Here is a 16,660-nt window from a genome sequence, read left to right on the forward strand (position 1 = left end):
TAGCTCAATATGAAGTACGAATACTATAGATGAGGTGTGGAGAATGATTAAGAATATGGAGGGAAATAGAAGAGAATGGAATTATCCAATTTTGTCTGATGGGGAGCAGGTGGCTATTACCAACTCAGAAAAGGCAGAAATGATGGTGAATTCAATGAGTAGGGTACATAGTTCTGATAATCTGTCAGAGGAAGAGAAAATGGGGAGAGCTGAAACGAAAAGGTTATTTGGAGATATTCGAAGGAAAATAAGATCAGAGTAAGTATGATGTCCCATTTACGATAAGGGAATTAAAAAATGCACTGGTTAAATGTAAAAAGTCAGCTCCTGGGAAGGATGGCATTTGCTATAATATGTTAAATCATTTAAGTGATGAGGGATTACAGAGGGTGTTGGGGCTATATACTGTAATAAAGTGTGGGAAGAGGGTAAGATTCCATCAGGGTGGAAGGAGGCAATGATAGTTCCTATCAGAAAACCAGGGAAAGATACAAGCAAGCCAACAAGTTATAGACCAATAGCATTAACATCCAATGTAGGTAAGCTAATGGAAAGGTTGATCAATGGGAGGTTGATGCACTTTATGGAAGAAAAGGGATTGATGACCAGTTGTCAGAGTGGTTTTAGGAAAGGGAGAAGCACTACAGATTCAATAATATGTTTAGAAGATGAGATAAGGAAGGCTCAGGTTAACAAAGAGACTGTGGTGGCAATATTTTTGGATGTTGAGAAAGCGTATGATATGTTATGGGTTGAGGGTCTTTTAATCAAGATGCACACATTAGGGATTGAAGGAAATATGTTTAATTGGGCTCTGGATTTTTTAAACAATAGGAGTATTCAGGTTAAAATGGGCCCAGACATTTCTAAAAGGATTGTTGTAGAAAATGGTACCCCTCAAGGCAGTGTGGTAAGCCCATTGATTTTTAATATCATGATCAACGATATTTTTTTCAAATGTACAGCCTGGAATTGGTAGATCTTTATTTGCAGATGATAGCAGTTTATGGAAAAGAGGGAAGAATGTTAAGCATATTGTGAAGAAACTGCAGGAATCAATAACACAAGTGAAGGTGTGGGGGAAAAAGTGGGGATTTAGGTTCGATGATATATAGATGAAGAGATAAAGGTGAGGCTCTATGATAAGAATGTGGAGAGGGTTAAGTGTTTTACATTTCTTTTTGATGAAAGAATGATTTGGAGGGTCCGTGTAACAAAAGTTTTAGACAAGTGCAAAAAGGTTCTGAATATTATGAGATGCCTATCTGGAATGGAATGGGGGGCAAATGCTGCTTCATTAAAGCAAATATATGTATATTTGATAAGATCTAGGATGGAGTATGGAAGTGTTGTATATGGGTCTGCGTCTAAGTCAGTTTTGTCTGAGTTGGATGTAATTCAAACAAAAGCACTTAGGATATGTTTAGGAGCTGTGGAAACATCCCCAGTATGCGCATTGCAAGTTGAAGCAGGAGAGATGCCACTTTGGTTAAGGAGAAAGCAGTTACTGGCTAATTACTGGGTTAATTTGATGGGACAGAGGGAAGATCATCCAATTAGAGTGGCGATTCAAGCAAGCTGGGAGAGGGGGGTAGCAAAGCTGTCAAGCTTTGGATGGACAGGGGAGGTAGTGGCACAGGAGCTGTTAATAAAAAATCAAATTTTTTGTCCAGCTGTTTTATGGCCTCAGATACCTCTCTGGCAATTGGATGTACTTAAGGTGGATGTAGGATTGCTTGAAGTTAAAACAAGAGCAATGAAGCGGATGTGGTATTTGAGTTTCAGTGTTATGTGAGAAAACTTTATGGGGATCATCTACTAATTTTTACTGATGGGTATAAAGATCAAGAAACTGAAGCAACAGGAGCGGCTTTTATTGTTCAAAGATTAAAGGTAGAGTCATCTAAGAGGACATCAGATTTTTTGCATGTGTTTACTATTGAGCTATATGCTATTTTAATGGCAATACAGTGGACTGAGCATCTTGTAAATCAAAAGGTATTGATTTGTAGTGATTCTGTTTCAGCCATCACTAGTATTGGGGTAGGGACAGCGAAGAGACATCAGGATCTTATATATGAGATCCTGATGGAAGTTAGAAATGTGGCTGTGAGAAGAGTGGTGATCTCTCTGATGTGGGTCCCAGCCCATACTGGAATCTCAGGAAATGAGAAAGCTGATAAATTAGCTAAAGCAGCTGTAAAAAAGGATAATGTGGAAGTAACATTACATCTGTCTAAGGCTGAGGGGAAATGTCTTGTGTGGAGGGGGATCATGATCCAGTGGCAACAATTATGGGAGAGAGAGACTAGAAGACATTTGTTCTCATTGAATGGAAGAGTGAGTGAGGCAACTAAACCTTGTGGAGGGATGAGAAGGAAGGGACAGGTTACTATTGCTAGAATGAGAATTGGTCATACATTATTGAATAGTAGTCTTTTTATCATAGGTAAACATCAAGATGGAATGTGTGATGAATGTCAACAACCCGAGACAGTGCCTCATGTGCTTATACATTGTAGGAGATACAGCAGGGAAAGGAAGGAGTTACTAGAGACATTGAGAGAATTGGGTCTAGAAGAGATTGCAGTTAAAGGCATTTTAAATTTGGGATCAAGTGGGAGGGGAAGGTGTTGTTTTTTAAAGTATTATCAGACACTGGACTATTTAAAAGAATATGAAGAGATGACTTAAATTATCCTGAAGGTGGCAGCAATGCAACAATTTGGATGCCAGCTGCCATAAAAAAAAACCCAATGAAGAACTGTTCTTTCCTTTGGCTCTGCCTTCATGGTTGGTGGTGCAGGTAGGCTGTCTCTCTCAAAATATGTCTCAGGTATTTCTAGTTTTTGTTGTGCTCATTTGATGTTTCCTTACAGTTTGTCCGGTGACTCTTCTTCCTGTGGTGAGTAGAGCAAAGAACCTCAATTGTTTGTGCCTCATGGTAGTTTATTTAAAGCTTTTAGGTTCATCTGCTGCTGTTTTTCTGTATGCCAGTTGCTGTTTTGTTTAGGCCAGCTAACTGTTTGGTTTATACTGTTTTGATTTAGTTCATATTGTGTATTTAGCATGTTTGCTTTTGTTTATATTGATTGGGTTAGCTTGTTTTGCCTTTCTCTTTATAGTTTAGTTTCAGTTAGTTTTTGTTTAGCCAACTGGGATTCACCTTTGTTTGCTGAACCTAGTTTTCAGTTATTTCTTTTTTCTGTTAGTAAATCTGAGTGCCGGTCATTGCTAGTCACCCTCACTATTTGTTGTGGTGAAGATCACCGGGGAGCACCACATTGGCATTAAAGCAGCTTGAACTCATAGATTGAGAAAACAAAAATGTATTTGAGGAGAGAAAAGTTACCTGAAATTGCAAAACAGGTATGATAAATGTCACAGACACACAGTCAACGAACAGAACATTTAACATCTTGAATTGAGCAATAATATTGTTTTATACATTAAATCACATTATTTATTTTAACATGAAAGCATGTTTTTCTCTTTTTTATAATGTTTGTTTTAGTTAGCTTTCAGTTGTTTTACACTTGCTGCCTTTGGTCATTGCTCCTTGTCACTTTCTAATGGCTCTGATCCATTTACAGTGATCACCTAAGGGTGATGCATGCTACCTGCTCCAGGAATAAAGACTGAGTCTTTTGTACATAAGTCACTCACTGCCTCTTTAAGTTCATAAATCACTTAACTTAACTTTGGCTTACAAAAAGTGTTCACAGAAAACACTTATGCACAAAAAGAAAAGACACTGACACACAAAAACACCGATCAGAGCCATGAGCTCGAGATTACATTCACATTTGCTTCTGGTTCGGTTTTATGGCTCATCCTGAGGTGGAAGCGTTGCTCGGAGTAGCGATCTCCCCGATGGACGTCCAGGTAGGGATGCCATTCTTCAGCTGGAGAGCACAGTGACTTCAGACGCTATGGAAAGAGGTGAGCATCATTCATTCCTTACACCTTGTCATGTCAATGTCATGCTGTTCGAAATGCAATGCTTTGGAAATGTTGCAAAAAGGAATCATTGGTATCTTTGTCCATTTTTGACATTCTTTTCCGGCTAACACACATACACACCTTCCAAAGGCTTCCCTCTGCTCTCATCAGTTTATACACAGCGACGATAGGAACCCAGAGGAGGACAAATACAGTCATGCACCAGCCGAGAGCCAAACCCCACCCTGGGAACTTGACTCCACTATAGGAGGGTGTCTCGAGTGACACCAATGACCATATCAGGATCACCTATAGACAACAAGGCAGCCGGTTTCATATCACACCAGATCAGAACGTAATCGATGTACTGTATGTGTGTGAGGAGGTTAAATCAAAGTTTACAGAATCAAGACATGGGGAAGTTATATACATTTTGACAAACAAGCATCGTGTAATGTGCGACCATTTTCGATTTCTCTGTAAAGCTTTTGAGGCCTGACGCTTCCAGAAATATGGTGAATAAAATGTTTTGCATCAGTGGCATATTGTACTCACCACTATAAGGCAGGGGGTAAGGAAGAACCAACACGCTCTCCACCACAGCCAGAAAAAGAAACTCTTCTTCCCAATCATCATCTCTATGTCTTTAATGAAACGATTTCCCCCTGTAGTTCATGAGAAGAAGACACATATGTACACAGCAGGAGTCTCCGTCACCTTTATGTGCACATACCTCCAATTGTCATATTTACCATAGATGTAGCAGACACCAATGATCTCCAAGAGAGACAAAAATAGTAGCACCCAGCTGGCAACATACCCATCGATTAGGGTCACCCAGTATATTCCTGCCTATCAAACACACACATAGAGTTGAGTAGGTCAACTAGGCCTTTGTCAGACAGCTGTAATATAAAATTACACTCAGACTTACCCTTGTGACACATGGCAGGCCCAGCAGGTAGAGAACAGAACATATCGCTATGGTCAATAATGCTCGTTTGGATTTGAAGATTTGAGGAAAGGCATCGAGAAGGCAGGTTGTGATCACCTCTAATGACAAGAACATTTCATTGAGAATACGTCATTGTGTTGCAGTAGCAGGGGTCTCATGTTATGCAAGTTAAAATGACAACTAACTATCTCACCTATTCCTGCAAACTGAGAGTCCAGACCAACAGTCAAAAGCATGAAGAAGAACAAAATCGACCACAGAGGGGCAGCGGGAAGCTTAGACAAAGCATCTGGATACGCAATAAATGCCAGTCCAAATTCTGCATAGACACAAAGAAACGACACATCAGAGGCCACTGGAATGTTTTCCTTTTTTTTGTATTAATTGGTGTTAAAACGTTGTGCTGTCTGACCTGCCTTCACCACTTCTTCAATAGGCACTTTTTGTGTGTGAGCCATGTGACCCAAGATTGAAAATATGGCAAAGCCTGCAAGCACACTGGTTCCTAGGAAAAGATAAACACAGATAAATAAATACAGTATTTGTCATGCTTTTTCTAGATAAACACTAATATAGCAGAGCTCCCACCAGCATTAGTAAGTGTCACAACAAAAGCATCTTTGAAAATATTGTTGTGGAAGTTGTTATAGGAGGCAAGAGTAATGACTCCACCCCAGCCAATCGAGAGAGAGTAGAAGGTCTGAGTTGCTGCATCTTTCCAGACCTAAACACACAAAGGTATACCTTATGCAAATAGTTCGATTTCTGTAGTTACTAACAGGGAAAACAGTCAAAGTTGGGTTCTTACCTGTGCTTCGGTCAATTTAGTCAAATTAGATTGAGAACCAATGTAGAACTCTATCCCGTCTATGGCTCCCTCTAGTGTCACACCTCTGATCAGCAGGATCAGAATGACCACATAAGGAAATGTAGCTGTGAAGTAAACAACCTGGAGAGACAAAATCCATCAGTTCAAACTGTGAATCATAATTAATCAAGTAGAATGTTCTTGCAATGCCCATAAGGGTCCCAGGGATAACTAGTTAAACCTATTGTGTTTGTCATGTTGCAATTGGCATTGCCTTTTCGTCTCAAACTCTAGCAATTACCGAGACTTGTAATCTCGAAATAAATGTATCTAAAGGGTGCATGCATATCTGTACATTTTTTGTGAATAGTTTGACATTTTGGAGAATACACTTATTTGCTTTTCATACAGAGAATTAAGAAGAGAAGAGTAAAACAATCTGCATTTGAAATGTGTAGCAGCTACATTTAGCAGCTGCTGGCTGGCTTAGACTAGAAAATAGGGAGACAGCTAGTCTGGCTCTATCCTGAATGGGAAAAATCTCGCTATAAGCCCCTATAAGTTCACAAATAAACATGGCTGCTGAACATCAGCCAAAACCTTTTTTTTAGCACAAAGTTTGCTTGCAATGCAATAAAACCCTGACAGGATATTTGACTGCTTAATATGAATTTGCCCTGATGTTGATCTGTGGATAACGACTTGGTACGAGGTGGATGTTATCTTACTTTGCCTGATGACTTGATGCCTCTGATGAGCGCTGCAGCAACAATCAAGGAGCTCAGCAGCAGACAGAGAGCCAAATGCCAAACTACTGGTCCTGTTTCATCCAGGCCACTGGATCTCTGCAGAGCCTGACGGCTGAGAAGGAGAGACCGTTCAGCCACAGCATGAATGACAAGTGTGTGAATTTGTTTGTTGCACAAGTGCGTAAGTCTTACTCCCAGTACTGCTCACTCGGAGATGAAGGACAAGTGCTGTTTTCCTGACTCCTGTTGGTCTCTGAAACACCACTTACATTGCAGTACCCTAGAAAAGTCAAAAAGGTCTATGAAGTCAGTATTTACAAGCATTAATTCAGCTTTGATCTGAAGTGTAGACCGCTCAAGTAAAAAACCCATTGTAATGTAGTTTGTGTTTTATGTTTTATTTTCAATCTTACGTATGTCGTTTTGTCAATATTGTGTTTTCAGCTACTCAACTCATCAAAAAAAATGAAAAAAGTACCTTTAGGCATGGTGCTGCAGTTACTCTCAGGTAGACTGAGGCAGCTGGCCCAGGGCAGAGGAGACTGGAAGGAGGCGAACATGTAGTACAGGCTGTAGGCGATGATGACGTTGTAGTAAATTGATACTATTAGAGTCACCATAACCATGCCAACGCCAACACCTGGAGCCCAAAAGAGAGAGAGGATATATCGAATGGCTTAATGGCATAACTTAACACTTCACATATTGCCAAAGCATATAATAGTTTACAGTTAAAAGTAAATACATTGCATAAACATCATTTAAAATAAACATAGATGAAAGCATAAAAGTCAAAAGATGGGGGGAACAAAACAGCGGCAAACGCAACTTTTAATGCTCACTCATTGTCTGTCAGATACTGCCAGGCAGCACCATAGATTGCTGCTAGCTCAAAGGTATCAGTGTTATTTCTGAGAGCTGTAGAAAAGCTTCGGTTCTTCAATACATTCCGGAACGCTTTGTCACATTTTGTGGGGAAATGTTTTTAATGAGGAGAAATCAAATGCCATCCCCTGTTTTCAATGTTCTACGCGCACTTGACCAGTACGTTTTCATGTTAGACTTTAATTCAGCTTGTACCGTTTTGGTCTGTACAAGATGGATGAATTAGCCTTAAAGGGTTTATGGCTTAAAAACAAACAACCAAAAGCTCCTCTGAAGTCTAGAGTCATTAAAAAAACTGGGTTTTTTTGTTCCACAGTTGACCATTAACCAAAAGCCTCATAAAACTCCTCATGCTTGACATCTTTACATTCAGATTCACCAGATTGATCTTTAACTCTAATGGCCGTCTTACCCTGCAGGATTGGTACTGCTCTCCATACGTTGATTGGACCTTGGCTGCAAAACTGCCCGAAGGCGCTTTCCAGGAAGAACAGAGGAATCCCATTAACCACCAACATCACAAAGTAGGGGATAAGAAAGGCACCTGCCCAAAGTGAGGGATTGAAAACAATATCAACAGTAGTGATTGAAAGGATTTCCAACACTAGTAAGTTATCACAAAGCAAGTACTTACCCCCTCCATTCTTGTAGGCCAAATACGGAAATCTCCAGATATTGCCGAGTCCAACAGCATAGCCGATCGTAGAGAGGATGTACTCCCTCTTGCTGGCCCAGTTCCCACGTTCAGTATTTTCATCCCCAATATCCACATGTGGATCCTGCTCATTGAAACGTTGCCATTGGTAGGAGAAGTTTCATATTAAAAATACAACTGCAGTCAGTGAATGTATTTTAGAGTGATGAAATACACATTACTGCAACGCTTCATGATTATATTTAGCAAAGACACATAGGACACAAGGACATGGTTCTTCACTGCAGCATATCTCACTTTTGATCATATTTACTTATGTATTAACTAATTTATTAACGCATAAACCATTAAATACAGTCTATTTTTCAATATTTTTTTGAATCCAATCTTTCTGGATGTAGAGCTTTCAGTACCGAACACATCTGTTCAGATTTTTTTTGTGAATCTATAGATTAACATTATATTTCTTTGAAATACAGGAAAGTAACCTGTACCCAAGAACTATTTTGTGGTATATTGTTGAGTAAAAGTCTGTCTCTTACCTGGTTGACAACAGCAGGATTTCTGAATATCAAATCCTTGAAACTTTTCCAGTTGTATTCCCTCATGTCCTCCTTTCACCTTGTGGTCTATACAGGTCTGTGTAAGAAATTCAAATCACTCAGGTAGGTCTGTTTTAAAGTCACCCCTCCCCCATTGGACAGACAAGGGAGCGATGTATTCCAACCAATCATCTGCCTGTACCCTCCATCCCTCCACAACATCACTGAGCTGGTTTGTTCAATAAATCTAATCAAGCTGGAAACATCAATTTATGCACATTAGTATTTTGTAACAGTGATAGCTGGTTGATTTCTGTATCATAATTGTATTGCTCAATTGTATAATTCCACAAAAACAGGCCTATGTATGACTCCTCATCTCAGACTGTGTGGGAGTGATGCAAACATTACATTCTTAGTATTGATAAAGAGACCGCCCTGACTGCTGGTAAGTGTTTACTCCTCTGTCTGGTGTGTGAGTTATCACGTCTTCACAGCTAAAGCCAGTCCTGTGATTCATGATGGGGAGATCTCATGTTGGTCAGTGACAACAACACATAATCACTGTGCTGCGTACATCTGTGTCACCCATAATCACAACCTGAGGATGGGACCACAACCATGTGACAGCACTAAAGACACGGAGAGGTTAATGAAAAATGCCTGCTATACCCATACCCATTCATTTATCTTATTTACAATCACCTATTAAACTTCTGGTAAAATACATTAATATAGAGACACATTAACATCCAAAGACTGTCAACATATTTGTTTATATGGTAAATCTGTTTATGTCAATAAGTTCTATCCTGGTCTTTAGGCGGTTTTTTTCTTCTTATGCAAGGTGAATTTTTCATCCTTATTAACAGCTTTTTGGCTATGAACACTTTGTAAACTTAAAACCAACATACCTTTTAGGTTGATATGTCGAAAAAGGCAAAACAGCTGTGTATTTATTTACACATACAAAAGTTTCACTGCAGCATTTATTATGTTTCGAGTCAACTCTAATTTTTACTAGCTAAATACTCCACTGGTCATCAAGAAAAAGTATCAAACAGTATCATCAGTTCTCCCTGACCTTTTGGCACTGACACAGACAGGGTGAGCAAATTCAGGGCAGTTACATGTGGCCACAAACTAAACCTATAATATACACTCCCTGGTATGACGTTATCTGCCTGTATGGCCGAAGATTACAAACATAATAATGGAGACAAATATAAATATAGACTTACTGTGACCTCTCACTACACTGACACACAGAGGGTTCAGCCCTGCTGTGACAGCTCTGCCTCTCCCTAACTGAGGTGGACCAGATAACCCTTAATGTCCTGCAGTCACCTCACAATAAAAAGAAAATCACTCTCTGAAAAGCTTTTCATGTTGTCTTGCAGTTCATTGCATATTAACCTACAGCATTTGTGCCAACCTCCTCTTAAGAGCATTCCTCTGTCTTATCTGTTGGTTATAATTAGTTATACAAACATGCCATCAGTTATAGCATTTCAACTGTTTCCACCTCACAAACAACTTGGATGTGGAGCAGGGAGACACCATCAGTGATTAGATAAAGATCTCTAGTCTTTTGAAAACACTGTTGGTGCATAAATGTATTCAAAAGTCCTCATAAAAGTTATCATTTCCTGGATATAAACCTCAAGATAGAAGGGCCTGTCTTTTTAACTACCAGAAAGTGTCTAGATAAGCCTTAATTCAACAGATAGTTGCATCAGGTCAATATGAACAAAAGCCGTCTCTTTCCTGAGCAAACTGTATGACAGTGCTCCTCTGTTTCCTCTTCTTCAATCCACCCTTAGTACATAAAATCACTGAATCAAACCAACATCCCACGGATACGCACAAAGACAGTAAAACACAGTGCACTACCAAGTGGTCTTTTTTTTTTTACAACAATATATTTATTGACATTTTCTTACATTACAAAACCACATTACAAACGAACAATACACATACACATCACAAATATCACAAACATCCACTTCTCAGCCACAAAACATTTGTACAGAATTTACTGTCTTCCTATAATTGCGGGTATTGAACTCATTAAGTCTGTTACAAGGTTTACATAACCAACTACTTATGCCTCTTCATTGTCAATTGTCAGATCAACACCATTAACAAACACCTTGAACGGTTCCCATATCTTCTCAAACATATCCTGTCTTCCTTTTCGTATATATGTCACTCTCTCCAAAGGAAAAGTTGTGAGCATTTGTTTCACCCAATATGTAACATTTGGTCTGCTGATCTTTTTCCAAAACATTGCAATGGATCTTTTGGCGTGCAACAAACACATATCTATTAATATTTGTTCACTTTTATTATATTTGTGACCTTTTGGGTAAAGTCCTAAGACAAAAAATGCAGGATCCATTGGAATATTTTTTGAAATCATTTTTTCTATTGCTGTTTTAACCTCCTCCCAAAAAGATTTTATCTTGCTACATTGCCATACACAATGAAATAATGTCCCCTTCACCTCAGTACATTTTGTACACACATCTGGGATATTCTTATTGTATTTATTTAATTTAACTGGCGTAATATAAACTCTCATCAACCACTTATACTGCAATAGTCTAAATCGAGTGTTGATTGATTGGGTGTGAGCCTTAGTACATATAGATTGCCAGTCCCTTAGTGATATATCTGTGCCTAGATCTTCCCTCCATGCTTCTCGTTTATGATTTGCATTTTCAACCGAATTTGATAACAAATAGTTATACAACTCTGCTATAGCACCTTTACTTAAACTGTCCTTAGACACAATTTTTTCCAAATCAGAAATTGGAGGTCTGGTTAAAAGACTGTTTTGGCTCGTCCTAATGTAATCCCTAAGCTGGAGGAATTTAAAGAAATATTTTTTATCTATGTCATATTTATGCCTAATTTGTTCGAATGATAACATGTTATCCGAATTGGGCATATACAAATCTTGAATTTTTCCTAGTCCTTTTGATGCCCAACCAAGTGGTCTTTTTAATGTTTTCAATGTTTAGTAATTCTGCAATAGGCTTTTAAACATTTGTCAGTAAATTGACAAAGCCATGTAATGCATACAGTAAGTCAATAGTGGTAAATCATAAGCCCTTTTTATGTGTGATTCATTACAGTACAGTGCGAAAATATTTCCCAAATATAAATGTCCACCCCTGTCTCTAAGAAAAGGTGACTACATTCTGAAACAGGTGGATTTTTTTATAGAAACAGTCACAGCACTTACCACAAAGAAAGTATTATGCACCCATCCACGATAATACATCACTGTGGGAGTTGGTGATACAGATATTGTCATTCACAGCAAAAGCTAATGATTTAAAAATAAACAATAAACACATGATACATAACAATGTTACCATCAACTTATCAGACAAACAACGGAAGGCATGCTTTGTAGGAAGAGATTACAAAGATCATTGATCCTCAAAGCAACACAAAGAGAGGATCAGGGTCAGAACATTTTTAATACCAAAAAGAAACGTCATAATATGGCTCCTACAATATCTCAGTTACTAGGCTTATACACTGTATCATAATGCAGAGGGCTCATCTCCCTTTATTTAAGATCAACTTACATTTTATCCAAACCAGACTTGTAACTCTTAACATTTAGAGTCTCTTTGTAATTTGTCTGTTGTGAATAATGGATATTACGGTAAGAACTGCTGCCAACTGCTCATTATAAAATTATGTAATTGCCCCTGCTGTTTTTGGGTTTTGGCAACTCACAAGTATAATGTGTCGCACTGTTGGTTCATGCTGAAAAGGGCCACACATCATAGGTACAGTTAGACCTCTATATTGTTTGCCAGGCGCAAGCAGAGGGCTGACTCTGTCGGGATGTCCTGGCGACTGATCTCATTTCCATCCAGTCGCAGCGTAAGTAGTTTGGAGAAGTTGGTCACATCCACAATGCTGCAGAAACTGCCCAGAGTGAACTCTGAAGGGGGAGATGGAGAGGTGGTGAGGAACGTGTTTGTGTCTTTACAACTGTGGTCATTTGGAGACACTGTGTTTGCTGGTGGTAACAACAAACGGGGGAAGCATAACAAACTATTTTCCTTTAAAATAAATAAGTCAGGGCCACAACACAATGCAACTAATTATCTTAGATGCAACATTGGTCATCTACCTTGGGCTTTTCTGGCTTTGATCTGATTTAATGCTGCAATCAACAAAGCTGTTCGACCAGAGAAAGCAGCAGAAGAACACTTTCAGTTTGTAATATTGCAAATAATTCAACATTAACAATCACAACTTGCTGTGTGACTTAATTTAGCTATACATACTGACATAACAGATACGTATCTGAATCAAATACAGGATCAATACTTTTTTTGTAATAATCTGCCCTGTATGGACTGTGTGTGAGTGGTTTGATTAATCTTGATGAAAGTGACCTGCTGACCTTGCTCATAGAAAGATGCTAATGAATAATGAATTCTGTATGTGCTTTACCTTTGATCTGGTTGGCCTGCAGGTACAGATGCTGCAGTGTGGTGCTCACAGGGGGGATTCTCTCCAGTTTATTGTAGCTCAGGTCCAGCTCCACCAGCCCGGTCACATTAAAGGTGTTGGCAGGGATACCCTTGTCTGTCAGCTGATTGTGAGCTATCCTGATGTACTGCAGCTGAGTGAAACTGCCCAGGAAGCCGTCTGGCAGAGAATCAATGGAGTTGGACTGCATGTAGAGCTGGTGCAGATGCTCGGGGAGTGCCTCTGGGACCTGGGATGATCAGTTAAAGAGTTATTAAACAACTCACATTTTTAGAACTTTTGCACATACACCTGGTTACCTGGAAGGCCTGGCATGCCTTCAACCCACACATAGAAACAAGACGACTTTATGGGATGCCCCAGTCAGAAAAAATGGGATTCAACAAGCTATATTCAATTTCTATCTACATTATAACATTAAAGGGAAGCAAATGTTTGTAAAGAAAAAACAGATGGGAGATTTACAAACAAACATCACCTTTGTCAATTTGTTGTCACTGATGTCCAGCAGCATGAGGGATTTGAGTGACTTCAGTGATGAGCCCAAGTCAGTGACAGAGTTGTCATGGAGATACAGGATGGTGAGGTTATCCATTCCATCTAAGTCTGCAGGTGTTACCTAGGCAACAGCAGAAATATGTTTTAAGTCTAATGTCTGATGAACTGCCAAAACAGTAAACAATAACAGAAAGGTCTCCCCACAACCGCAAAATAATGCAAAACAACACCTTTTCAATCTTGTTGTGGTTGATTCTGAGGTCTCGCAGGGTGCGAGGGAGGTTGGAAGGAAAGGCTGTCAGATTGTTGTGCTGTAGATACAAACGCTCCAGTCCCTCCATATGCTGAAAGGCCTGCAAAATAGGGAGGAAAATTAAATGAAGAAATATCCCTTTTTTTGCAGTGAAGGACAGATTCATTCAAGATTCCAGAAGCTTTATTTATCCCGAGGGAAATTGAGGTGCAACAGTTCAATACAAAGAAGGAAGGAGAAATATACACTCAATATAACTAAACTACTGAATATACACTAAATATACATCAAATATTACTAAATATAAACTAAAATAACTAAGTATAAACTAAGTATAACTAAATATAAACTAAATGTATCAACAATAAGAGCAGCTTTGCAAATACGAAATAGTGAAATAAATACATAAATAAATAAACAGTGTCAGTCTTGTAAATGTACATATATGCATTCACGTTCATGTTGCTTAAATGAGAAGCTTATGCTGGTAGTTACTGATGTTAAACAATCTACATTGTCTAAAAAATTACATAATGGAACGGAAAAAGTAGTTTCCATTGCATGTAATCATCTTTTTGGTAACAATCTCACAACTCAATGAGCTGCATCTCTAGGATATTGCAGTTGTGCAACTGAACAACTACTGTGGAACTTTAATGTATAGCACTTTAAAGTAGAAAGATTTAAACAATAAAATGTCAATAAATGTTAATCACTAATAGGGAGTGGTATTGGACCAGTTTAACTATCTGCCATACATACGTTTTTTCCTACTGGCTATATGGAGTAGAAGTTCTCATTAAGTAGGAACAGATCTATCTTTATTATGATGGATTAATACGAAACTATCTTAAACCAAAACCTATAAATTCTCCCTTTTTATCAAAGCATACTTCAGGAAATTAACTGGACACATGTGTATGCTGCAGCAGAAAGAAAACTGCAGTATCATTTTAATTAATTTCAGTTGTACGAGTAACCTCATGTCTAAATACATTTTTTAAAATCCCCCTTTATTCAATCACATAATGCAGCAATAAAAGCATTACTTTTTACTTAATTACGCTCTGATCATCACCTGCCTGCCATCTGAAGACCATTTAGACCAGCATTCCCCTTGCATTGAGTTCACATGTGTGTCTGGATCTGACTGAGAGCAGATGGAGGTTTACCTTCTTGCCAATGGAGCCAGATGTCAGTTGGTTGCTGTGCATCATGAGCCACACCAGATTTGTTGCATTTTTGAGAGCTGAGTCTGGCACAGCTGTGATGGCATTGTTTTGCAGGTACAAGTACTTCACACGGGAGGGGATTCTGGGCATGGCTGTCAGGCCCCGCCCATCACAGTACATGGCAACTGGGAAGGTCGGGGGGCAGTCACACTCATCTGGACACTGCCCTCCATTGGTGTCTCCCTGCAGGGAGCCAAATCTGTGGCTCTGCGAGCCATACAGCCAGGCGAAGGGGTCGTGTGATTGGCAGTGATAGAGGGGAATTAGGGCAGACAAGAGGAAGACTATCACCACACGCATGTTCACAGCCAGACAAATCTTCACTGTAATCTAACAGAGACAAAGAAAGAGACAAGGCAATACAACCAAATCAGAATTAAAGTAAAATTGCATACACAAATCGAAAATGTTCTATTCTTGTTCTCCTGGAAATGGACTTTAATGACTGTTTTCTTTTTTCTTATTAAACAAATACAGCAAACTGACTCTGCTGACTCTGTATCTAATAAGGCAAAAGTCCTCTCTTATATAATGTTTAGGGACAGGATGTTCCACCAAAATAAAAAATGTAAAATGTGATAAAAAACTTTCGCAGACCTTTAAGGAACATCTGGCAAATGAACAGACAGAGGTACAAGCAGCTTACTGACTTTGTTTTGGAAATGTGCCTGCAGAGAGGTACATTCTTAGGGGTCTTAAACCACAGGGAATCCAGAGAGCAAGCATTAAAAAAGAAAAAGAAAAAAGCCTAGCAGTGAATGCCAGCTTTGTTAATGGTACCAATACGGCCCCAAAATAATGGGAACATATCAATAATTACCCTTTGACTGACAGGAGAAGAAAACGAAGCTCGCACAAAAATGTACTCTATCATCAAGTGTTTTTTCATCCCCTATAAGGTTTCATAGATAAATACCACAGAGACAGATTGATAAACGCTCACATAAATGCATGTACATACGAACACACACACATACCTGAACCAAGGCTCGCCCTCCTTGTCCCCTTTCTGTTTTTCAAAGTGAGCTCAGGACTGAAGGGGACTCTGACAAACACTTTGTGAAAACTTTCCTCCCCTCCCTGCTCTCCCTCCTTAACGTTCTGCCATCCCCCCTCTCCACCCCTCTCTCTTTTTCTGCGGTTGGGTCTTTTCTCCCCTGCACCCCATTTTGTGTGTTCAGACATGGCCCAGCACACCCACTCCTCACTCTAGAGCCTCTTTTTCCACTAATGTATGTGATGTGAGGGATCGTTCCCATCTGTGTGCAGCACATTCAGTCTCCGTTCAGCCATACCCCACTATTCCATATATTTGATGTATTCCTATTGTCTGTTTTCCAGTCTTTTCCCAGAATTGCAAAGAAAAAATATCCTTTTTCATGTTTTAGACAAAAAAGTAGTCTAATCTTATCAATATGGTTGTGACAGCAGCTGATTGGGTCTGTGCTTTTTTGTTATTATGTCATGTCTAATAATCCTGCATTAATATAGTCCCTACAATACTGGTGTTAGTGACATTAATATACAAATACAACGTTTTTGCTTTAAATCATTATGTATATAAATAATCGACAGCAAAATAGTTTTGAAACTTTCTTCAGACCACTTACCAGAAAT

General features: G+C 39.0%; 2 protein-coding genes and 1 long non-coding RNA gene across 3 annotated transcripts; 1 reads left to right on the forward strand and 2 right to left on the reverse strand.

Annotated features, from left to right (window-relative positions):
- The first annotated feature begins 2,786 nt into the window (after window positions 1-2,786).
- On the forward strand, window positions 2,787-4,482 carry LOC134883095 (uncharacterized). The gene is made up of 4 exons (XR_010168230.1): window positions 2,787-2,806; window positions 2,880-2,905; window positions 3,841-3,942; window positions 4,093-4,482. It is a non-coding gene; the product is annotated as an uncharacterized LOC134883095 (long non-coding RNA).
- On the reverse strand, window positions 3,312-8,754 carry LOC134883093 (sodium- and chloride-dependent neutral and basic amino acid transporter B(0+)-like). Its single transcript, XM_063911237.1, has 15 exons — window positions 8,537-8,754; window positions 7,974-8,118; window positions 7,752-7,883; window positions 6,933-7,094; window positions 6,647-6,734; window positions 6,434-6,566; window positions 5,706-5,846; window positions 5,486-5,621; window positions 5,310-5,402; window positions 5,091-5,216; window positions 4,877-4,995; window positions 4,695-4,794; window positions 4,498-4,607; window positions 4,084-4,251; window positions 3,312-3,930 (listed from the first exon to the last, which is right to left on the reverse strand). The coding sequence occupies exons 1-15, from the start codon at window positions 8,600-8,602 to the stop codon at window positions 3,775-3,777; spliced, it is 1,875 nt and encodes a 624-aa protein (XP_063767307.1). The 5' UTR covers window positions 8,603-8,754; the 3' UTR covers window positions 3,312-3,774.
- A 1,693-nt stretch (window positions 8,755-10,447) lies between these two features.
- fmoda (fibromodulin a) lies at window positions 10,448-16,109 on the reverse strand. Its single transcript, XM_063909940.1, has 6 exons — window positions 16,021-16,109; window positions 14,984-15,373; window positions 13,789-13,911; window positions 13,539-13,679; window positions 13,022-13,289; window positions 10,448-12,503 (listed from the first exon to the last, which is right to left on the reverse strand). Exons 2-6 carry the CDS (start codon window positions 15,341-15,343, stop codon window positions 12,352-12,354), a joined length of 1,044 nt encoding a protein of 347 aa, XP_063766010.1. The 5' UTR covers window positions 15,344-15,373; window positions 16,021-16,109; the 3' UTR covers window positions 10,448-12,351.
- Between the last annotated feature and the right edge of the window lie 551 nt (window positions 16,110-16,660).

The sequence above is a fragment of the Eleginops maclovinus genome, chromosome 20, assembly GCF_036324505.1.
Source record: "Eleginops maclovinus isolate JMC-PN-2008 ecotype Puerto Natales chromosome 20, JC_Emac_rtc_rv5, whole genome shotgun sequence".
NCBI lineage: Eukaryota > Metazoa > Chordata > Actinopteri > Perciformes > Eleginopidae > Eleginops > Eleginops maclovinus.